General features: G+C 40.0%; 1 protein-coding gene across 2 annotated transcripts in view; it reads right to left on the bottom strand.

The window, feature by feature from the left end:
• The window catches only part of LOC140737809 (vasculin-like), a 62370-nt gene that overhangs the window by 30917 nt on the left and 7278 nt on the right, over positions 1–24175 (bottom strand). For both annotated transcript variants that reach the window (XM_073064472.1, XM_073064473.1), the window contains exon 4: positions 9229–9352. In XM_073064472.1, the coding sequence (XP_072920573.1) occupies positions 9229–9352 (124 nt within the window). The remainder of the gene's footprint in view (positions 1–9228; positions 9353–24175) is intronic.

Genomic DNA, 24175 nt, shown 5'->3' with positions numbered 1-24175 from the left:
AGCGATTTGGGAAAGCAAGCTGCCAGGCAAATAGACTGCTAAGGAATAAAAGTTAACTGAGTAGGCAACTGGAGATTAAATAATCATTTGGAAATGTGAAATAATCCATGAGTTGCAGAAGAGCAAATTTAAATAAGATAGAAGTTCAATTACTTAAAGTAAGTCTTACTGGAGAATTTGTATGCGTAACCCAGAAAATTAATAGTACAGTGGGCAATAGGAAAGCAGATGTTTACTATCGCTACAATAACAGTAACAGCATATTTAAAGAGTAAAGAAGTTACAATCAGACCAAACTGGTAGCAATGTGCATTATCTTGTACCAAGTGACTGCACCTGCTGAAACAGATTATCAGGAGCAGATTTGCTAAATACTGAAAAGTCATAATTAATGAAAGAGAGATCATAAAAAAGCCCAATTAAGTGGGGCAATTGTCAGTGAAAAAATATCTGGTAAATAAATTTTGGAGAAGGAAGTCGAAGGATCAGAACAGGAGGGCGGCGGGAGCCATTTTGATTTTTTCTTCTTCTCATCGGAGTTAAGAGAGTCAGGACCTCGCAGGCGTGTGACATCGGGCAGTGAAGCAGGAAGATTTAAAAAGGACACAGCTTTATACTGTGGGCAGCGTCTTTTGCAGGCAGAGGAGTGAGCCAGGAGCAGAGTGAAGGCTGAAGGGCTTTGGCTCAACGGGCTTAGGCAGAAGCGGGCAAGGCAAGATAGGTTTAGGTTTCAGTTTTTCCTGTTATTTGAGGAAAGGGGAAGTATGGGTGTGAGGGCAGCTTGTTGTTCTTGGTGTCGGACATGGGAGGTCCTGGAGTCTCCTAGCCTCCCGGAACAGAGTCCAGCCCTGTGGCTCAGAAGGGTAAGGAAAGGAAGACGAAGGCAGTAGTAATAGGGGACTCGATAGTTAGGGGGTCAGATAGGCGATTCTGTGGACCCAATCAGGAGACCCGGATGATAGTTTGCCTCCCTGGTGCCAGGGTCCGGGATGTTTCTGATCACGTCCAAGATATCCTGAAGCGGGAGGGTGAGGAGCCAGAGGTCGTGGTACATAGGCAGGAAAAGGGAAAAGGTCCTGAACGGAGAATATAGGGAGTTAGGAAGGCAGTTGAGAAGAAGGACCGCAAATGTAGTAATCTCCGGATTACTGCCTGTGCCACATGACAGTGAGAGTAGGAATGGAATGAGGTGGAGGATAAATGCATGGCTGAGGGATTGGAGCAGGGAGCAGGGATTCAAGTTTCTGGTGTGACCTGTACAAAAAGGACGGGTTACACTTGAATCCTAGGGGGACCAATAACCTGGCAGGAAGGTTTAATAGAGCTGTTAGGGAGGGTTTAAACTAATTTGGCAGGGGGATGGGAACCGGAATGATGGGGCGGAGGAGAGAGAAAACAGAAATAGATCTAAAGTAGCGAGCAGTAAAGGTGTCAGGAAGGACAGGCAGGTGATTTGCAGCCATTGGGGTGAGTTGCTGTGCAATAAAGTTGCAGTGTAATCAATGCAAAAAGTACCAAATACTGGACTTAAGGTGTTATACTTAAATGCACGCAGCATAAGGAATAAGGTGGATGATCTTGTTGTACAGTTACAGATTGGCAGGTATGATATTGTGCCCATCACTGAGACGTGGCTAAAGGATGCATGTCTCTGGGAGCTGAACGTCCAAGGATACACGGTGTATCGGAAGAATAGGCAGGTAGGTAGAGGTGATGGCGTGGCTTTAATGGTAAGAAATGATATTCAATCATTAGAAAGAGTTGACATAGGATCAGAAGGTACAGAATCTTTATGGGTTGAGCTAAAAATCGCAGGGGTAAAAGGACCCTGATGGCAGTTATCTACAGACCTCCAAACAGCTGCAGTGATGTGGACTACAAATTACAACAGGAAATAGAAAAGGCTTGCCAGAAGGGGACTGTTATAATAATTGTAGGGGATTTTAACATGCGAATGGATTGGGAAAATCAGGTCGGCACTGGATCTCAAGAGAGAGAATTTGTAGAATGCCTACGACATGGCTTTTTAGAACAGCTGTTGTTGAGCCCAGTAGGGGATCGGCTGTACTGGATTGGGTATTGTGTAATGAACCAGAGGTGATTAGAGAGATGGAAGTGAAGGAACCCTTAGGAGGCAGTGATCACAACATGATTGAGTTCACTGTGAAATTTGAGAAAGAGAAGCCGAAATCCGATGTGTCGGTATTTCAGTGGAGTAAAGGAAATGACAGTGGCATGAGAGAGGAACTGGCCAAGGTTGACTGGAAAGGGACACTAGTGGGAAGGACGGCAGAGCAGCAGTGGCTGGAGTTTATGTGAGAAGTGAGGAAGGTGCAAGACAGGTGTATTCCAAATTTTTGAATGGAAAAAGGATGCAACCGTGGCTGATAAGAGAAGTCAAAGCCAAAGTAAAAGCAAAGCAGAAGGCATACAAGGAACCAAAAATTAGTGGGAAGACAGAGGATTGGGAAGTTTTTAAAAGCTTACAAAAGGAAACTAAGAAGGTCATTAAGAGGGAAAAGATGAACTATGAAAGGAAGCTAGCAAATAATAACAGAGAGGATACTAAAAGCTTTTTCAAGTATATAAAAAGTAAAAGACAGGTGAGAGTAGATATAGGACCGATAGAAAATGATGCTAGAGATATTGTAATAGGAGATAAGGAGATGGCAGAGGAACTGAACGAGTATTTTGCATCAGTCTTCACTGAGGAAGACATCAGCAGAATACCGGACACTCAAGGGTGTCAGGGAAGAGAAGTGTGCGCAGTCACAATTACGACAGAGAAAGTACTCAGGAAGCTGAACAGTCTTAGAGTAGATAAATCTCCCAGACCAGATGGAATGCACCCTCGTGTTCAGAAGGAAGTAGCTGTGGATATTGCGGAAGCATTAGCAATGATTTTTCAAAAGTCGATAGATTCTGGCCTGGTTCCGGAGGACTGGAAGATTGCAAATGTCACTCCGCTATTTAAGAAGGGGGCAAGGAAGCAAAAAGGAAATTATAGACCTGTTAGCTTGACATCGGTGGTTGGGACGTTGTTGGAGTTGATTGTCAAGGATGAGGTTACGGAGTACCAGGAGGCATATGACAAGATAGGCAGAACTCAGCATGGTTTCCTTAAAGGAAAATCCTGCCTGACAAACCTAGTGCAATTTTTTGAGGAAATTACAAGTAGGCTAGACAAGGGAGATGAAGGGGATGTTGTGTATTTGGATTTTCAGAAGGCCTTTGACAAGGTGCCGCACATGAAACCGCTAAACAAGAGCCCATGGAATTACGGGAAAGTTACATACATGGATAGATCGTTGGTTGATTGGCAGGAAACAGAGAGTGGGAATAAAGGAATCCCATTCTGGTTGGCTGCCGGTTACGAGTGGTGTTCCACAGGGGTCCGTGTTGGGACCGCTTCTTGTTACGTTGTTTATCAACGATTTGGATTATGGAATAGATGGCTTTGTGGCTAAGTTTGCTTATGATACAAAGATAGGTGGAGGGGCCGGTAGTGCTGAGGAAAGAGAGAGTCTGCAGAAAGACTTGGATAGATTGGGGGAATGGGCAAAGTGGCAAATAAATTACAATGTCGGAAAGTAGCTATCCAGCTACTTATTTCACTTTGGTAGAAGAAATAAACGGGCAGACTATTATTTAAATGAGGAGAAATGTCAAAGTTCTGAGATGCAACAGGACTTGGGAGTCCTCGTGCAGGATACCCTTAAGATTAACCTCCAGGTTGAGTCGGTGGAGAAGAAGGCGAATGCAATGTTGGCATTCATTTCTAGAGGAATAGAGTATAGGAGCACGAGTGTGATGTTGAGGCTCTATAACGCACTGGTAAGACCTCACTTGGAATACTGTGTGCAGTTTTGGGCGCCTTATTTAAGGAAGGATGTGCTGACATTGGAGAGGGTTCAGAGAAGATTCACTAGAATGATTCCGGGAATGAGAGGGTTAACATATGAGGAACGTTTGACTGCTCTTGGACTGTACTCCTTGGAGTTTAGAAGAATGAGGGGGGACCTCATAGAAACATTTCGAATGTTGAAAGGCATGGACAGAGTGGATGTGGCAAAGTTGTTTCCCATGGTGGGGGGTCTAGTACGAGAGGATATGACTTGAGGATTGCAGGGCGCCCATTCAGAATAGAGATGCGAAAAAAAAATTTTAGCCAGAGGGTGGTGAATCTATGAAATTTGTTGCCACGGGCAACAGTGGAGGCCAAGTCATTGGGTGTATTTAAGGCAGAGATTGATAGGTACCTGAGTAGTCAGGGCATCAAAGGTTATGGTGAGAAGGCGGGGGAATGGGACTAAATGGGAGATTGGATCAGCTCATGATGAAATGGTGGAGCAGACTCGATGGGCCAAATGGCCGACTTCTGCTCCATTGTTTTATGGTAAATAATGATCACAATAGGATAGTTATGATGGAAAAAGATACAGACCACACCAATGTGGAAAAAAAAGTCAGTTATGGAAGGACTACTTTCCCCCAATGGGACAATTCAACTCTCTCTCTGATAAACTGGAATCAAACTTAGCAAACTAAAGCGTAATTGAACTGTGGGAGGTCTGGAGCGATGCCACCAGAGACCAAAGCAGAAATTTACTTTATGAAGGATGAGGAACTACATTTAATTCTTTCAAGTCATAGAGCACTACAGCATAGAAACAGGCCCTTTGACCCATCTAGTCCACTGTAGCCTGGTTTTTTGCCTAATCCCATCTACCCACACCTGGACCTTAGCCCTCCATAGCCCTCTCATCCATGTATCTATCCAGACTTTTGAAAATGTTACAATTGAACCCCCATCTACCGCATCCACTGGCAGCTCATTCCACATTCGCACCACCCTAAGTGAAATAGTCCCTCAGATTCCCCTTAAATATTCCCCTTTCATCCCAAACCAAAGACCTCTCATTCTAGTTTCACCCAACCTTACAAGAAAAACTCCAGCTACACCCCTCATCGTTGTATCTATCTCTAGGATCTCCCTTCATTCTGCTACGCTCCAGACAATAAAGTCCCAAATTATTCAACCTTTCAATAGACAATAGGTGCAGAAGTAGACCATTCGGCCCTTCAAGCCTGCACCGCCATTCTGAGATCATGGCTGATCATCTACTATCAATACCCGGATCCTGCCTTGTCCCCATATCCCTCGATTCCCCTATCCATAAGATACCTATCTAGCTCCTTCTTGAAAGCATCCAGAGAATTAGCCTCCACTGCCTTCAGAGGCAGTGCATTCCAGACCCCCACAACTCTCTGGGAGAAGAAGTTTTTCCTTAACTCTGTCCTAAATGACCTACCCCTTATTCTCAAACCATGCCCTCTGGTACTGGACTCCCCCAGCATCTGGAACATATTTCCTGCCTCTATCTTGTCCAATCCCTTAATAATCTTATCTTTCCTTGTAACTCAGGTCTTCAGGTCCCTTTACCCTTCAAAGATGTTGTTGCAAAGGAAATGTTGCTAGCAAAGGAAAATTCTGGTTCAGGTAAAAATTCATGAAAGATATCAAGAAAGGTTAGTCCCAATTGAAATGGATAAATCATTCAGTCCAGATAAAATGCATCTGTCAATACCAAGAAAAATACAGAGGAAACTATAGTTTCCGATCATTCAGGGTAACGTTGGAGGATAAGAAAACAGCACTTGCTTATCACAAGGATATATGATTAAATGAAGTAACCTACACACCAGTTAACATCAGTGATGGGAAAAGTTCTAGAAACAAATCCAGGGCAGAGTAAGTAGTCACTTGGACAAGTGCAAATGATTAAAGGAAGCCATCATGGATCTCTTAATTTTAAGTTATATTTAACTCCAGATTGCTAATGAAGAGAAACAGTTAAAGGAAACATTTGAAATGGTGTATGCGGATTTCAAACAGGCATTTGTTGAGATGCAACAAAAAGGCATGTCATCGAAACTGAAGATCACAGAATAGTAAAAGCTGAGGCAGCTTTCACAGAAAACTGCCTATGTGGCAAGAATGTAAGGAAAGTAAAGGTGCATTTTTTTGCGGAGGAAAATATGGAGGTTTTCAGAGGTCAGTACTAAGGCTAGCACTTTTCTTTATATCTACTTGGATGCTCAGACACTACTTTAGTGAATGGCACTATTTTGAGATCAGCAGATGACACTGATGACGGTTATAGTTTACTTCCATGCTGAGAAAAAGGAAGTCTTAGATTATGCTGGCAAATAAACTCAAGGGCACATTTCCAATAGGGGACAAGAGGAGAGAGATCTATAGGTGTGGGTGCTCGACAAAGTGGTCCCCCGAACTACATCAAGTCTTACCAATGTAGAGGAGGCCAAATCTGGAGTACCAGATAAAATAGACAACTCCAACAGATTTGCAGGTGAACTGTTGCCTCGCCTGGGATTCCTCCAGCACTATGTGTGCATTGCTCTGGATTTCCAGCCATCTGCAGAATTTGTGTTTTGTAATACAACTCTGCTTCAGTTACTGTACATTTGGAGTATAGTTGTTGGTGCCATTCTTCAGGAAAAATTAGGGTTCAGAGACAAATTACCAAATGACTGCAAGGATTATGGACTGGCTGGAGTTGGGTCACCTTCAGATAGAGATGGGTGCAAAGAGATCTGATAGGGGATACTTAAAACCAGAGAACAAACAACATAAATAAATTCCATCAGTAGATTGGTCAATACAGTACAGGAACAGGCACTTGTATCTATCTAACAGACTCTTGAACACCACTAACATACACCAGTCCACATTGCATCATGTCCTCCAGTACTTAGCATTTCTACCCTTATAGAAAAAAAGATTCTGATTGACTACCCCATTTATGCCTCTTATTATCTTAGAAATGTCTATCAGCTGCCATCACTCCAGAGAAAACAATCCAACTATGCCCTACCCCTCCTTAAAGGCCATAACCTCTAATCAAGGCAACACCCCAGTAAACCTCTTCTGTACCCTTTCCACAACCTTCCAGTAATAAATACGTTCCCAATACTTCAACTGCAACCAAACCAAAGTTTAGTATAGCCGCAACACAACTTCTTAACTCTTGTACTTAATGCCCTGACCAATGAGGCAAGCATGCCAAACACCTTTGTTACCATCTAATTCACTCGTGTAGAAGAAAAATAGCCCTTAACTCGGCAGTGGAGTTATCGGGCCACTGTCAGGACAGTGTTTCCGTAGCAAGCTATTCTTGTTTTTACGAGGCAGAGTTGCTAGCTCAATGCTCAACCCGACTTGGATTTGAACTCGGGAACCCTCGCTCCGGAGTCCAGCGCTGATATTATTGCACCAAGCGGGATAATTCACTCGTGTGACCACTTTTAATTGGTTAAAGCCTTGGATCCCAAGCTCTACCTGTACATCAATGTTGTTAACGCTTCTGCTATTAACACACTTTACGCTTACATTAGGCCTCCAAAAGTATGCACGTTCTTGCTTAGGTTAAAATCCCCCTGTCATTTCTCCACCCATATCTATAACTCATCTGTAATTTACTGTATCCTTTGACAGACTTGTACACTGTCCACAACTCCATCAATCGTCGTGTCATCTGCAGAAGTACAAACCCCATTCATTTATAGTTTGATGCAAGTAATTTCTATCTAATCAGAGTCCCCATCACCCATTTCTGTACAAACCACTGACCAAAAACTTGCAGACAGAATAGCACCTTTACACCACTACCTTGCAGACACCAATTCTGAATCCAAACCAACAAGTCACGACAGACCACATGCACCTTAACCTTCTGGATCAGCTTACCATGGGGGACCTTGTCAAATGCCTCAATCAAATCCAACTAGACAACATCCATTACCCTTCACTCATCAGTCACCTTTGTCATCTGCTAAAAGAAATCTCAATCAAGTTTTTTAAAGATATAACCTGTCCTGCAAAAAGCCATTTCTGTCTATAATTAGGTCACGGCTTTCCAAATGTGTATGTAAAAACACAGAATGGTAATTGACAAAGAACCAACAAAGTGAAAATCTTTGCTTTAATTTACACTCCCTGTGCTTTGTGCTTAGATTCAATTGTAGCACAGAAAAGGGAGCTCTACAAGGATAGAGGAAGGTTTGGTAAAAAGGGCCAAGGAATGAAGATTAGCCGGTTTGCTCTTGCTGAGTGACAAAACAGACACAAAAAGCTAAATGGACTCCTTCTGTGGTGTAACCATTCTATGCTACTTTGCTCAAAGAAGAATGCACTTCCCATTGACGAACTGCAACAATGATTCCAGGAATGAGATGGCTCAGAGAACAATTCCCCTAAAAGCAATTTAGTAAGGCGTATTTCTTGTTCTCTGGAATTTAGCATAAGGAAAATTGTTTATTGAAAAATAAACTCCTGAAGTCTCAATAAGGTAGTTAACTCATCTTGACCAAAGGGGCCACAGTCTGAAGAGAAGTGTCACCCACTTAGCATTCTAATGAGGTGATTCTTCACTCAGAATTATTACTCATTGGAATTTCGAACTGTAGAGTGCAGCCACTGAGTGCAACTAAGAAATAAAAAGATCAAACTTTGATCATTTAAGGATTCGAGGAATTTTGGAACATGAAAATAAAGGAGAATTGAGGTAGGTTAACCTTAAATTTTATTAAATGGTTTGAGGGACTATGTGGCCTACTCCTTCCCTTATTCCTTCTAGTCATAATCTCAACTTCTGGCTTGAAAGATACAAGACTCGAAGGAACAATTAAATTAATTCCATCTAATTAATGTTATCCAATTTCAATACAGGATGCAAAATAACACACATTTACATCTTTTTAGTCATGCAGGTTTTGCAATGGATCACTGTCCAAAATGAATCAAACCAAATGTTATATCGTGGTGAATACCAAGATGAGGTCTGTCACATTAACACAACATATACAGAATAAGATTTTCAAACAAAAAAATTAAACTAATGTAATCTTCACAAAAAAACTGATACCAAACAAATCAAAGCATCAGTAAGATAAAAATCATATCTTTAAGTATGGTCAGGTAAGTCTGCCCATATTTAACAACACTCCTGAACAACCTACAACCCTTTGGTGTATGGACAAAGTGAAATACAACATCGGAAACAAAATACAAACCAAAATAAATGTTCAATATTAGTTTTACAGTAAAGTATTAACTCGATTAATTATTTTAAAATATTATATTCAACTGTGGTACTCTAAACACATTTGATTCTCTCACTACACTTACTAGCTAATATATTAACATACCTCCACCAGATCGTGCCCCAGCAGATTCCAAACTATCTGAAGAATTGTGTCGCCTGCGATTCACATCATAACGATTCTCTGGTCGGACAAATGTTTCAGGATTTTTTTCAATGTTGAGTGATTGCTGTGCAGAAAAATATTTAAAAAGTAGAAGAGGTTGGGGTAAAAAAAGCATTGATATCTGAATTTAACAGTTTTAGTCAAAAAGGGTTTTAAAAAAAAGGAAAGTACTAAATTAATGGGTTTAAAGAGAGACTTCTAGAGATCTGTACAAATATATCAGTCAATGTGTCGACAACAAGAATCAAACAATCACAACGAGATGACTAGTAACTAATCTGCGCTTACAGCTGTCGGTTAATGGTTCATCTGAATGACGTAATGTTCCCTCTCATTACAGCAAACCAAATAGCAAGTACAGAAATCCTGAAGTGGCATTTGAGCTAACAAGCAACTTAAGTGCCAGATAATAACCAGGCTCCATCAAGAGAAAGTCATACCACTTTTTCCTTTACAGTTAAATTATATTATAATTAAATGAATTATCATAGTGGCTACTGTCTACCAGAAATTAAAGTCATAAATACTGAGATTAGAAAACCAGGTAAGAAGCTGGGTACCAAGATGTGGACATTATCAATGAGTCAATCCCCTTTCATCTACCATGCAGAAGTTGGAATTGTGATGGAATGTTTCCATTTGCCTAATGCACTTTTACCAAGTGGCACAACACTATGCAGGACTAAAAAATCTGCATGTCTAACATCCCAGGCACTTTAAATTTTCACTCCCTCTTTTATACTTGCATCATACTACAGCGTTAACACAATCTTGCAACTTCCCAAGACCCAAATGACGGCAACCTCTACACACGAGTTTACAGCAACCGCTCTACAATGTAGAAGAGCAAGGGAGATTGACAATATCAAAGTTTTCCTCCAACTCACATATCAACTTTACTTGGAAATACATTGCTTTCACTTCATTATCAACTGGTTAATAACCTGCAACTACCTATCTAACTTCCCCACACTAGCTTAAGACAGCTGCTCACCAAAATGAAATTAGAGATGGGCAATCAATACTGATCTTATCAATGCATCTTTACACCATGAATGAAGTAGTACTTCAAAATATTTCCTGCAACTTCTGAAGAGAATTCATATTTACAAAAGGAGGCTTGAAGAAAGCACTTTAACCACCAGTTGTGAAAGAACACAGACCATGACATTTGGGGGGGTTGGGGTTCGGCCCAAAACTTTGACTGTACTATTTTCCTTAGATGCTACCTGATCTGCTGAGTCCCTCCAGCATCTTGTGTGTTGCTCGGATTTCCAGCATCTGCAGATTTTGTCCTATTTGTGACATGACATTTGTCGGTTTGTTCCACCCAAACAAACAACCAACCCCAAAAAGAATACATGCCAAAATTTACAAATGTCATCAGTTCTTTTTACCATTTTCATCTTTGTCATCAATTGTTTGTAAAGTTGTTTGCACAGAATGGAAAAATACCAAACTAACCGTGGATTCACCAAATGGGGCATTGTTGGTTTAGAAGGATAGCTGGGTTCTGAATGGAACTTTTTGTTGAGCACAGCTCTAGCCTAAGAGAGAAATCACTCAGCAGGGTTTTGTTTCTGTTAAACTGTGCAGCAATTCCAGTGAAGGCCAGTAGACATAAAAATCAGGAAGCCAAAAAGAAAACTTTAAATATTAACTGCTTCCCTTTCTCCATAATAAATATTTTCAACAGTAAACATGAACTGCTGTAAGAACTTAGCAGCATCCATGAAGTCAGAGAGACGGTTGACATTTGGGATCAAGACCCTGAATCAGGATCAAGACTGAAGGATTGTAAAGAGGTGAAGGGTGGGGTGAGGCTGGGCTGGTATGCGATAGGTTGACCCAGGCAATGAGGGAGATGAGCAAATGGAGCCAGTGGATGAGAGGAGAATGAAGTAGGGAAACAGAGGCTGGTGGGTGGTAGGTAGAGGGGGCAAACAGGAGCAGTTGGATTTAGGTGCAAGGAACGGAGGAAGCAAGAGATACAGGGAGTGTAAGTGATCTGAAATTGGACAACGAAGACAGACAGCAAACAAGATGCTATTTCTCTAGTTTGTGTGTGGCTCACTTTGGCAGTGGAGAAGGCAGACAGGTCAGTGTGGGATTGGGAAGACGAGCTGAAATGACACACAACTGGGAGCTCAGGATGGCCACTGTAGACAGTGCACCGATGTTCCACAAAAAAGTTGCCTACTCTAAGAGGTAGTCTCACCAATGTAGAAGAGTATCCAATGGAGTCGATAATGTTGGAAGAGGTACATGCAAATCTTTGTCTCTCCTGAAAGGCTGTTTAAGTCCATAGATAATGGTGAAGGAGGAGATGTAGGGACAAGAGTTGCAACTCCTACATTTGCAGAGAAGGTGTGATTGGCAGTGGGATCCCATTGCAAATGACAGAAATAATAAATGATGATGTGTAGTACATGGAGGCTGGTAAGGTGAAACAGGAAGAATGGGGGAATGCCATTTCTGATCTGTCTGGGTTGAGAGCAAAGATTCAGGAAATGGAAGAAATGTGAGCAAGCACCAACAACCACGATAGAGGGGAAACCACATTTCCTGAAAAAGGACATCAGTACCTCCCTGGATCTTCAAATTCCTCAATGGCAGATTAAAGTTAATATGAAATGGCAACGTCTCCTCCACGCTCACCACCAGCACAAGTGTATCATGGAGCTGTGCACTTAGCCTCTTGCACCACTCACATTATATTTACGATTGGGTGGCCAAGCACAGCTCCAATCCTACTTTCTGAGAAACTTTTGCACATTTGGTACATCACCAAATACTTGACAAAGTTCTATAGATGAACAGTAGAGAGCATCTTAACTGGTTACATCACTGTCTCATATGAAAACATCAATGCCCAGGAACAGAAAGGGCTACAGAAAGTACAGAATATAGCCCAGTCCATCACAAGAAAAGCTTGTCCCACCACTGAGTATATTAACATCCAGCATTGCCACATTCACATGGAAATCAGCATCCAAAGAAAATACATCATCCAGGTCATGCCACCTCCCCACTATCATTGGGTAAGAGACAATAGACAGTAGGTGCAGGAGTAGGACATTCGGCCCTTCTAGCCAGCACCGCCATTCACTGTGATCATGGCTGATCATACACAATCAGTACCCCGTTCCTGCCCTCTCCCCATATCCCTTGACCCCACTATCTATAAGAGCTCTATCTAACTCTCTCTTGAATGCATCCAGTGACTTGGCCTCCACTGCCTTCTGGGGCAGAGCATTCCACATATCCACCACTCTCTGGGTGAAAAAGTTTTTCTGCATCTCTGTTCTAAATGGCCTACCCCTTATTCTTAAACTGTGGCCTCTAGTTCTGGACTCACCCATCAGCGGGAACATGCTTCCTGCCTCCAGTGTGTCCAATCCCTTAATAATCTTATATGTTTCAAATCAGATTTCCTCTCATCCTTCTAAATTCCAGTGTATACAAGCCCAGTCGCTCCAATCTTTCAACATATGACAGTCCCGCCATTCCGGGAATTAATCTTGTGAACCTACGCTGCACTCCCTCAATAGCAAGAATGTCCTTCCTCAAATTTGGAGACCAAAACTGCACACAATACTCCAGGTGGGGTCTCACCAGGGCCCTGTACAGCTGCAGAAGGACCTCCTTACTCCTATACTCAATTCCTCTTGTTATAAAAGCCAGCATGCCATTAGCTTTCTTCACTGCCTGCTGTACCTGCATGCTTGCTTTCATTGACTGATATACAAGAACACCTAGATCTCGTTGTACTTCCCCTTTTCCTAACTTGACTCCATTTAGATAGTAATCTGCCTTCCTGTTCTTGCCACCAAAGTGGATAACCTCACATTTATCCACATTAAACTGCATCTGCCATACATTTGCCCACTCACCCAACCTGTCCAAGTCACCCTGCATTCTCATAACATCCTCCTGACATTTCACACTGCCACCCAGCTTTGTGGCAGAGAAAACTTGGATCCCACACAACCAGGTTCAGAAACAGTTATTACGTTACTGAAGCTACCATCAGGCTCCCTGGATAACTTCATTCACCATTACCCTGAAGTGATTCTACACACTAGACATTCAAGGACTCTACAACTCATATTAGAAATCAGCAGTTTTCTTTTGCTGTTTGTCTTTTCTTGCACATTTTTGTCAGCCTTTGCAAGTTTATGTAGTTTTTCATAAAATTATATTGTATTTTTGTAAATACCTGCAAGAAAATGAATCAAGGTAGCTTATGGTAATATATACACATAATTTAATAATTAATTTATGGAACTTTTTGATTTCAGATACCACAGAATAAAGCCTCATCTTCAGAAAAGATACAATGAAGACCGAAACAGAGAAAGATAATGGCATCCTTAACAAGAAACCAGATGGAAGAAAGTAGCTGTGGGAGTCATTTCCCTCTGGAGATGGAGACAGAGAGATCCAGAAAAGGGAGAAAATTGTCAGAAATGGTCCAAGAGAATTTGAGGCCAGGGTGGAAGTTCATGGCAATAGTGATAAAGCTAATGAATGCGGAAGGAAGGTGTTGAATGCTGTAGAGAGGGTTGAGGATAGACGCACAATCAGTGTTGGAACAACAGCTGTTCCACATAACCAATAAAAAGACAGGTATGGCCAAGGCTCATCCGAGCAACCTTGGCCACAGCTCTGATTTGTAGAAAGCTAGAGGAGTCAAAATAAAAGTGGCTCAGCTTAACAAGTTCTGCTAGGCATTGAAAGATTTATTGGAGAGGAGCTGGTTGGTTCTTTGCTTCAGAAAGAAGCAGCGCCCCATAAAAGATTGGTGATAAAGATGAGGCAGTGGGACCCAGGGAATTACATATTGTTGATAATGGTGGAGAATCTGTGAGGTGTCCTGGATGTAGGTGGGAAAGGGAGATGGAATAGAATCAAGGTTTGAAGAGACAAGTTCAGTGGACAGGAAGAAACAAAGGTCCTACCAGACCAGTACTATTAGTAAATTTTGAGTACTATGGGGTAGGGGTACCATCATGCTGGGTGCCATGGAAGGTACTTAATTTGATGAGTGTGAATATCAAAAAGCAGATCAACTCAGAGGCAATGGGCAGCTAAGCCACCACTTGCATTCCTTACATCAGCCTTTGCATTTGTCAAGGATGATGCCATTAGAGCCTTAGCAAAGGAAGTTGCAATAAGATACCATTGAGGCTAAAAATTGAATAGGTGGTGGTGAAAAGTTAGCTGTAGTTAAAGTGGATAATCATCTGGCTAATATGAGATGTAGCTGGAGAGGAAGAATGGAAGTTACTGAATTATTAGCCATAATTTTTCAAAACCCTAGAGATTCAGAGACTGCTCACAAGAACTGAATAATCAAAACAAAAATTATATTTTTTAAAAAGGTTTTAATGATAGTTGTAGTAATTACAAGCCAGTGAGTTTAATCTCAGGTGTGGGAAAACTTAAAAACTATAATCTGAAAAAGAAAAAGCAGTCACTTTGACTTCTGGATTAATTGAGGAACCTGGCATTAACTTGTTTAAAACTAATCACTTCCCCAACCTGATAGAAGGTAGCAGAGGATTTCTAAAAGGTTAATGAAAAAATATCAAATAGGCTCGCGACCAAGACTGAAGTATAAGAATGCAATGGACAGCAACCACAATGACATAAAATTGGCAAAGTGAAAATAGTGAATGGTTGTTTCTCAGAGGTCAGGGAAGTGAACTGTGAAACACAAACATTGGAAGCATTATGAAACTGTGAGAGGAATTGGAACTGATTTCAAGATAAACATCAACTGCAGATAATCTATGTATTTGTATGAATCTTTGAAAGTGACAGAATGGGGAGAAACAGCAGTTTAAGAAGTGCATCAGCTTAGAAATGGAAGAAGAGTTCAAGAACAAGGAAACTAAAATCAACTCTATTTTACTGTAGCTCAATGAAAGCTACTTGCAGAAAATTAATAAAACAAGAAGTACTGGATAATAGAGGCAGCAAACATAATTCCATAAACATTCTATAAATTATGTGAAAATAAAACTGAAAGGGGACAGAAAGAGCTGATCAGATACAGAAAAGTAAATCACTCATTGAGACAGAAGTAATAAATAAACACTTTACAGTTATCCTCCTCAGTACAGATAATGTTGGTAGTCTCAGCAAAAAAGAAATTTGGATAGCCTAAAAATTGATAAAGAAATATAAGAATTAGCTGTACAAATCAGATAAATCACCCATTCAAAATGGGATACATGCTCAGTTCCTTAAGTAAGGGAGGAGATTACAGAGGCTCTGCACACATCTACCAATCAACTGTAGATTCAGAGACAGTGCACAAAGACTGGAAATTGGCAAATGTTATACCCTGATTCACAAAAGGAATAGAGAAAACCTTATAACTAGAGACATCAGGTTAAAACAATATATTAGTTAGAGAGTTAGTAACACATCTGGACTAATATAGAAATCTTGCAACTGGCTTGACAGGTTTATGTGTTTTTTTTAAATAAGAGGGTTGATGAGGAAAATGTAGTTGTTGTAGTAATATATGGACTTCCAAAAGGAATGCAATGAAAAGCCATATTGGGTTTGTCATCAAGTTTGATGACCCTGGAATAAATGGGGTTTTATCTTGGAAAGAAAATTGGTAGCAGAAAATAGTGTTCTTCTGGACTAATGTAGAGTATAGAGCTCTCCAGGATTGATCCTAAAAGCCCTACTTTTCTTGTGACCTATTAATGATTAGATTTTAGTTTATAGGTTTTGTTTGCTCAAGCATGCAACTTACAAAAAAGGGGTGGGGACACAAAACTAGAGATGGACTGATCTGTAATGAGGGTGGTTACAAACTTTAAGGAGATGCAGGCAGAGTAAGTAAAGAGGTGACAGGTAAAACTTAATGCAGAGAAATGTGATGTTTTATTAGTGCACAGCCTGACAAAAATCGGTCGATAAAACATATGGGACCCTGGCCTTCATAATGGAGGCATGAAGTACAAGATCAAGCAAGCCACTTGGAACCTTTTCAAAGCATTGGTTTGGATACTATTGGAGTATTCTGGCTAGTTCTAGCACCACAATTTAGGAAAAAAGTGTCTTAAGTGAGGGTTTAGTACATATTTATCGAATTGAATCCATGGCTCAGGGGCTCTATATGGATACTCTGGAAAGCTGGATTTGGTCTCAAACAAAGGAAATGCTAAACAGATCTGGTAAACTATTTAAAACCCTGAAAAGTCAACGAACATATATATAGAAAAACTACTGACACATCAGGTTGGTCAAGAATTAGAGAACAAAAATGTTCAAATGAAAAAGAATTAAAAGTGAGAGGAGAATTTTAAAAAAATCCTCTGCAAATGACTGCATCAGGTTGCACTGGCAGGGTGGTAGTGGATTCAGAGTCAACTGTAATTTGTTAGATCCTGGTGATCCAAAAGTTCTTCAGAAGTCAAGAATGAGGCATAAAACCTGATGATTACAGTTGTTCATTAAGTGTATGAGAACACAGACTTGGTTGCCTTTCCTAAATTCTAACTTAGACTAGACAAAAATAACATGCTCCAATAATAATAACCCCATGAAATAAACAGATTCAGTAGCGTGACATCTGCCAGAGAAGCTTCTAGAAAAATAAAAACAGCTACATTACAATTACTGAAAAAAATTATTTAACAATTACACGTATATGCTGTAGGTGATTAAAATACAAGCACAAGTTAAACTACAAGAAAAATAACAATTTTACACTCTAATCCAACAAGTTCAAAAAAAATTTGAATAACTGTCTGAAAGTGCAAGAATTTGTGGAAGGACTAACTGACTTGCTCTTGCAAAAAGCCAATATAGATTTGATAAGCCAAATGGCCTCCATATATACTGTTACCACTCCTGAATTCCACAGATTTTATAAACTAAGTCTGGGAGCACAAATATAAACCGATTAGTAGTTAGGTTACTGAAGGGATTCTTGAACTATTTGCCAAAGTAGACCAAGCAGGTTGTCTCAATGTGTTATGCAACCTGCACCTAGATAAGAACGTCCCATAGATTTGTTTCAAACAGAATCCTGGATAGTCTAATGCAGCCTAGGCCAGGACTTGAAAACTGTTGATAACCATATGCAGCCTTTGATACCCTAATTATGGAAAGGGCATTAAAAACTAAAACTAAGATTCTAAATGGCTCCAGTGTTCCCACCAGGAGGACACTGAAGCGCTGAGTAGGCTACGGTCAATTATGGATAACTCTGAACATCCTCTACATAGCATCATCCAGAGACAGAGAAGCAGTTTCAGCCACAGGTTACTATCGATACAATGCTCCTCAGACAGGATGAAGAGGTCAATACTCCCCAATGCCATTAGGCTTTACAATTCTACCGCCAGGACTTAAGAACTTTTTAAAAGCTATTATTAATGCTTTTTGAGATAGTGATTTAGATGCATATCATATTTTTTACTGAGTTAAGTATTGTATGTAATTAGTTTTGCTACAACAAGTGTATGGGACATTGGAAAAAAGTTGAATTTCCCCATGGGGATGAATAAAGTATCTATCTATCTATCTATAAAATCACAGCAAAGTACTTGCTACTGTTGTGGTTTCTCGTGCCCCACAAACGACCAGGAGACACAGAAGGTTCTTCAAGAAGGGTTAAACTTTAATTTGCAAATCAAAGCTGAGACAGTTATTGAGCTAGTCACTGATTGCCCACCAATCCTTGTACATAGCATTTTTTATAGCAATCTTCTGGTTTAGCTGCATTAGCATATCCAATCGGTCTACAGTTGCGTATCACAAGTACATCTGCCACTATTGTTTCTACCCATTGACTTAATCATGTTCTAATCTACATCTCTTAGCTACCTCTCATTAACACACCACTATAATCTACATCTCTTAGCTAGCCTCTCATGAAAACCCCATTATCTTCTACATTCTTAAGATTTCATTCTCCTACTAAATTGGATACATGCATAGCAAATAGCAAGCTCAAAGCTGACTGCATAGTTTTGGTTACACAGCAAACAATGCAACTTTTATACTCCAATACTACCCCTTAGGAATTACCCAAGGTAAGGTAACTGCCTGACCTGTGCAAGTGAAATATTGCTTTAGCTTCAATTATGTTGAACTCATTGGCTTAATACATGGCTTAACTGCGTTTCTGGAGATACCAATATAGGTATGGCAGCTGCGGATACCAAGCTTAACAGTCATTTTCAGTGAACCTTACAGACTTTATAGGGGTAGTATTCCTTGAAAACGGTCAGAATTGTGACTTTCTGTAATGGAAAGGAGTATCATCTGCACATATGACAAGAAATGAGAACTTTTAAAAATTGCTATTTTACCCACCTAAACTTAGAAAGAGTGAATTTTTTATTCCAAATCCCATTTTTTATGGTAGTTCGTTGTGAATTTTGCAAGGGTGAATTACCGTTACCTGAACAGTAGGGGTCTCCTATACAAGTTTTCTGAAGAAATGTTCTGTTCGATGCTCTCAGCTTACTTCTGGCTCAACTAGGCATAAAGATGAGCCGAGCCTCCTTTCCACTGATCTCCCTATTTAAAATTACCTCCTTTTAATTTAATTTGGTTTATTTAGCAGAGTAGTCCTCCTGGCCCTTCAAGCCACGTTGCTCCAGAAACCTCCAACAAACATGATCATGGGACAATTGTTACGTACTCATGACATGTGACAGTGGTACCCTTGTCACGTGACTGGGGTTGAAGTTATACTGGACTTGAGGTAATGGTCTTGTGATGGTGGAGTGATGTCATTTTCCTGCCAGTAGAGGTCATGTGACAGGTGTGTTTTTTTTTTACACGGGTTATAAAAGGAAGACCCACCCTGTCAGGTGGGGCAGTTCGTGGCTGGATTTGCCAAGCTGACTTCATGCCACTGCGTGATTTAATGTGATGACGCAGTTTAGTTGGAAAATGAAGTTTTATCTAATGCCTAAAGTTTAAAAGGTCATTGCCAGCAGTTTCTTACAATACTGCTAGTGGAGAGTGAATATCGGAGTTCGGAAGTTAAAGATCGAGGAGAATCGATTTTCGACGGTGGAATGGTTTCGACCTTGTGTGATCCTCATTCGGAAGGATTTCGTTGACTGTTCTCGTGCTAATCTCTGCTGGGATAGCAGGAGATTGAGGACAGAGTGTGGAAGAAGAGGTCAGTGCCTTTAAACCGTTACGTTTCATAAAATTCTACGTGGGAAGAGTTCGACGCCGGGGATCGAAGGACAACGACGTGGAAGAGAATTTAAATCGCCTTAAAAAGTCTCTCCTTTTAAATGGACTGAGCATTTTGAACTTTTGGCATATCGTTTTAAGAACTGTTTTTGCTGCATCGCTTTAAGAACTGTGAAGCTGCCGCAAAGCAGCTGTTTTCCCGTTACGTTAGTGTTTGTTTACTTTTGGGGGGTTTGTTTCCAGTGTTTAATAAACGTGTTATTTGTTTTAGAAACCCTTGCCTAACTCATATATATTTATTGTTGCCTGACTACGTAACATAAATATGGGGGCTGCGTCCGGATTGGATCGTTTGAGTTTAAATGCTTGTTAACTTTTGAGTCGGTGTTTTGGAAACGGGGAATACTCGATTCTTTTGTTTGATTGGCTTGTGAGTGGTATTCGGCAACGATGAATATTGATGAGTTTCTGGATTCGCCAGACGCGGATTTATTAGCGAAGGCGAAAAAAACTGAGGTGTCTGGAATAGCTAGTAGATTGCAACTTAAAGGTATTTTGAAGACTACATCAAAAGCTGTAATACAGAGAAAAATCGCGTCACACTATGTGGATTCGGGTGTTTTTGATGATTCGGTTTTAGAGTCGTTTCCAGTAAGTAATTTGGAGATGCAGTTGCAAATCGAACAAATGATGTTAGAGCGGTGTAAATTAGAGGCTGAACAAAAACAGAGAGAGTTTGAATATGCAATGGAGAAATTAAGGTCTGGGAATCAGTCTTCTGGTTCTAGAAAACCGTTTGTTGCTAGACAAGAAATTAAATTGGTCCCTCCATTTAGTGAAACAGAAGTGGAAAGATATTTTCAACATTTTGAAACTATTGCTCGGCTGTCAGAGTGGCCGAGAGATAAATGGTCAGTGTTGTTACAGAGTGTAATTAAAGGTAAAGCACAACAAGTTTACACAGCTTTAACTGCTGCGCAAGCATTAGATTATGATATTGTGAAAACGCATATTCTCAAAGCGTACGAATTAGTCCCAGAAGCATCTAGGGAAAGATTCAGAAGTTTGAAAAAGTCTGTGGAAAAGATTTATGTGGAATTTGCCTATGATAAAGCTATGTGTTTTGAGAGATGGGTTTCTTCTAAAAATGTAAATGGGGACTATGATACATTGAGAGAGCTGATTTTAATGGAGGAGTTTAAAAGAAGCATTCCTGTTGAAGTAAGGGCCTACTTAAATGAGAGGGATACTGATAAATTGCAGGACTGTGCTAGATTAGCTGATGAGTATGTTTTAATCCATAAGAATAAATTTCCTCAGGGTAGAATTTTTAAGAGGAAAAATAATATGGAGACTCAAATCAGAAATTAAATCAGAGGTTAATGAGAAAGGTAAGGAGGAAGGAAAACCTGTGAAGGAAAGACAGTTTGGTCTTATTTGTAACTATTGTAAGAAGCTTGGCCATGTAATAGCTAACTGTTTCAAATTGAAAAAGAAAGAGAAGGAAGCAGTTCCAGATGCTTGTGTGCAACATACTGAAACACCTGTAAAATTACAGGGTTTGGTAAACACAAATGAGGATTTGTTAGAGTCTGACCAAGTTAGAAAGGGATATGATCATTTTATAACTGAAGGGTTTGTATCCTTGAAAGAAGGATCTACTCTGGTGCCAATAAAAATCCTTAGGGATACTGGAGCTTCTCAATCACTGATGTTGGACAGTGTGTTGAAGTTTACTGAAGAGAGTGATACTGGTGAGGAATTACATAAGAGGTGTTGGGAGTGATTTTATGCCTGTACATTTACATAAAGTAAATTTAAAGTCAGGGTTAGTTACAGGATTTGTTAAAGTAGGATTACAGCATAGCTTACCTGTGAAGGGTATTTCTTTATTGTTAGGTAATGACTTGGCAGGTGGACAAGTTTTTCCTGAAGTGCATTTGACAATGGAGTCAGAGGAACCAGAGATGAAGTCTAACACAGATTCTTCCTGTGTTGTGACTAGAGCTATGGCTAAAAAGATTGATGTGCAGAATGAGGTTGTTACACATGACTGTTCAACTCAGGATTCGAGTTTTGAGGATGTGTCCGAGACTTTCTTACCTTCGTTGTTTGAACAAGATTCTGGGAGTATGTCTGACTATGAAGATTTATCTCTGTCTCGGAAGGAGATGATAGCAGAGCAGAATAGAGATCCTGAGATTATAAAATTAAGGGAACAAGCTTTACTAGGCAGTGAAATTGAGGTGTCAGTAGGATATTACTTGGAAAAAGGAGTGTTGATGAGGAAGTGGAGGTCGCCTACAATTCCTGCAAGTGAGGAATGGAATGTTGTTTACCAGGTAGTTGTTCCTAAAGTTTATCGGAATGAGATTTTGACTTTAGCTCATAGTGTGCCTTTAGGTGGACATCAAGGGGTAAGGAAAACTGTGGACAAGATTTTAAAACATTTTTACTGGCCTGGTCTAAGAAAAGATGTGGCGATGTTTTGTAAGACGTGCCATACTTGTCAAATTGTGGGTAAACCAAATCAGGTTACACCAGTAGCTCCATTACAACCTATTCCAGCATTCAGTGACCCGTTTTCTAAAGTTATTGTAGATTGTGTTGGTCCATTACCAAAGACAAAAACTGGTTATCAGTATTTGTTGACTATCATGTGTACTTCGTCTAGGTTTCCAGAGGCAGTACCACTTAGGAATATAAAAGCTAAAACTGTGACGAAGGCTCTTATAAAATTCTTTACTTATTTTGGATTACCTAAGGAAATACAAACTGATCAAGGAAGTAATTTTATGTCTGGATTGTTTCAACAGATAGTTTATAAATTGGGAGCTAAGCAAATCACTTCGTCTGCATACCATCCAGAATCGCAAGGTGCCTTGGAGAGGTTTCATTCTACCCTCAAGAATATGATTAGGACATATTGTGTGGAAAATGAAAGTGACTGGGATGAGGGTATAAACTTACTTTTATTTGCAGTAAGGGAATCGGTACAGGAATCTTTAGGTTTTAGTCCATTTGAACTTGTGTTTGGGCATAGAGTTAGAGGACCTTTAGCTTTATTGAAAGAACAGTGGATTAGTAAGGAGGTACACACTAATTTGTTGGACTATGTTTTGAAATTTAAGGACAGGTTACATAAAGCTTGTAGCTTAGCCAAAGAAAATTTAAAGTTGGCTCAGGAGAAAATGAAAACTTGGTATGATAAAGAAGCTAGGATGAGGATGTTTAAGCCTGGAGATAAGGTGTTGGTTCTTTTCCCAGTGCAGACAAATCCTTTACAAGCTAGATTTCATGGACCTTATGAAATTGTGCCTAAAATCAATGATGTGGATTACGTAATAAAAACTCCAGATCGTAGACGGTCAACACAACTTTGCCATATAAATATGATTAAACCATATTTTGGGAAACAATCTGATACTGTGACTGTTGTGGTTAGTGAGAATGAGTTTGATTTAACTGGGAACATGATAGATGATTCATCTGACATTCATTCTAAATCCAACATTGTTTCTGTTAGGTTACCAAATTCAACCATTTTGGAAAATATTGATGAGAAATTAGCACATTTACAGCTAGAGCAGAAACAACAGATGAAGGAATTAATTTTTAAATATAAGGATTTGTTTCCAGATGTTCCGAGAAGGACTACTATAGCTTCACATGATGTAGATGTTGGAGATGCCAAACCTATTAAACAACATCCATATAGGATGAACATGGAAAAATGTGAACTTGTTGAGAAAGAAATTGAATACATGTTAGAGAATGATATTATTAGACATTCTAACTCGAATTGGAGTTCGCCATGTGTTATGTTGCCAAAACCAGATGGTAGTATTAGGTTTTGTACGGACTATAGGAAGGTGAATGCTGTAACGAAAACAGATGCATATCCAATTCCTAGAGTAGATGATTGTATAGATAAAGTTGGAAAAGTAAAGTTCCTTACAAAGATTGATTTATTGAAAGGGTATTGGTGTGTTCCATTAACGGACAGAGGTAGAGAGATTTCTGCATTTGTAACATTATATGAATATAATGTTCTTCCATTTGGGATGAAGAATGCCCCAGGTACTTTCCAGAGGATGATTAACTCTGTGATTCAGGGATTGAAAGATACTGATGCTTATATTGATGATTTAGTGACAGGAAATGATACTTGGGAAGCACACATTATTGCGGTGGAGAAATTGTTTGAAAGGCTTTCAAAAGCGAACTTAACTATTAATTTAGCTAAGAGTGAATTTGGACATGCCACTGTGACTTACCTTGGTTATGTTGTGGATCAAGGTAAGGTAGCTCCTGTTCAGGCAAAAGTTCAGGCAATTTTAGAGATTCCCACTCCAACGGGGGAAAAAACTCTCAGAAGATTTTTGGGAATGGTAGGATATTATCGAAAATTTTGTAAGAATTTTGCTAATGTTGCCCTTCCATTAACTAACCTTCTGCAGAAGAATGTGAAGTTTGTGTGGACAGTGCCTTGTCAAGAAGCATTTGGAAAATTGAAAACAATGATATGTCAACAACCTGTGCTTAAGGCACCTGACTTTGAAAAACCTTAGCATTAGCTTCAATATAATTATGGAGAAGGACAGGACTGGACCTAGAGGAGATTTTTGATTGGAGAAAGGCTAACTTTGAGGAGATGCGCAGGGATTTAGAGAGAGTGGATTGGGTCAAGTTGTTTTAT

This window comes from Hemitrygon akajei, chromosome 13, assembly GCF_048418815.1.
Source record: "Hemitrygon akajei chromosome 13, sHemAka1.3, whole genome shotgun sequence".
NCBI lineage: Eukaryota > Metazoa > Chordata > Chondrichthyes > Myliobatiformes > Dasyatidae > Hemitrygon > Hemitrygon akajei.
This window is presented reverse-complemented; position numbering and strand designations above follow the sequence as displayed.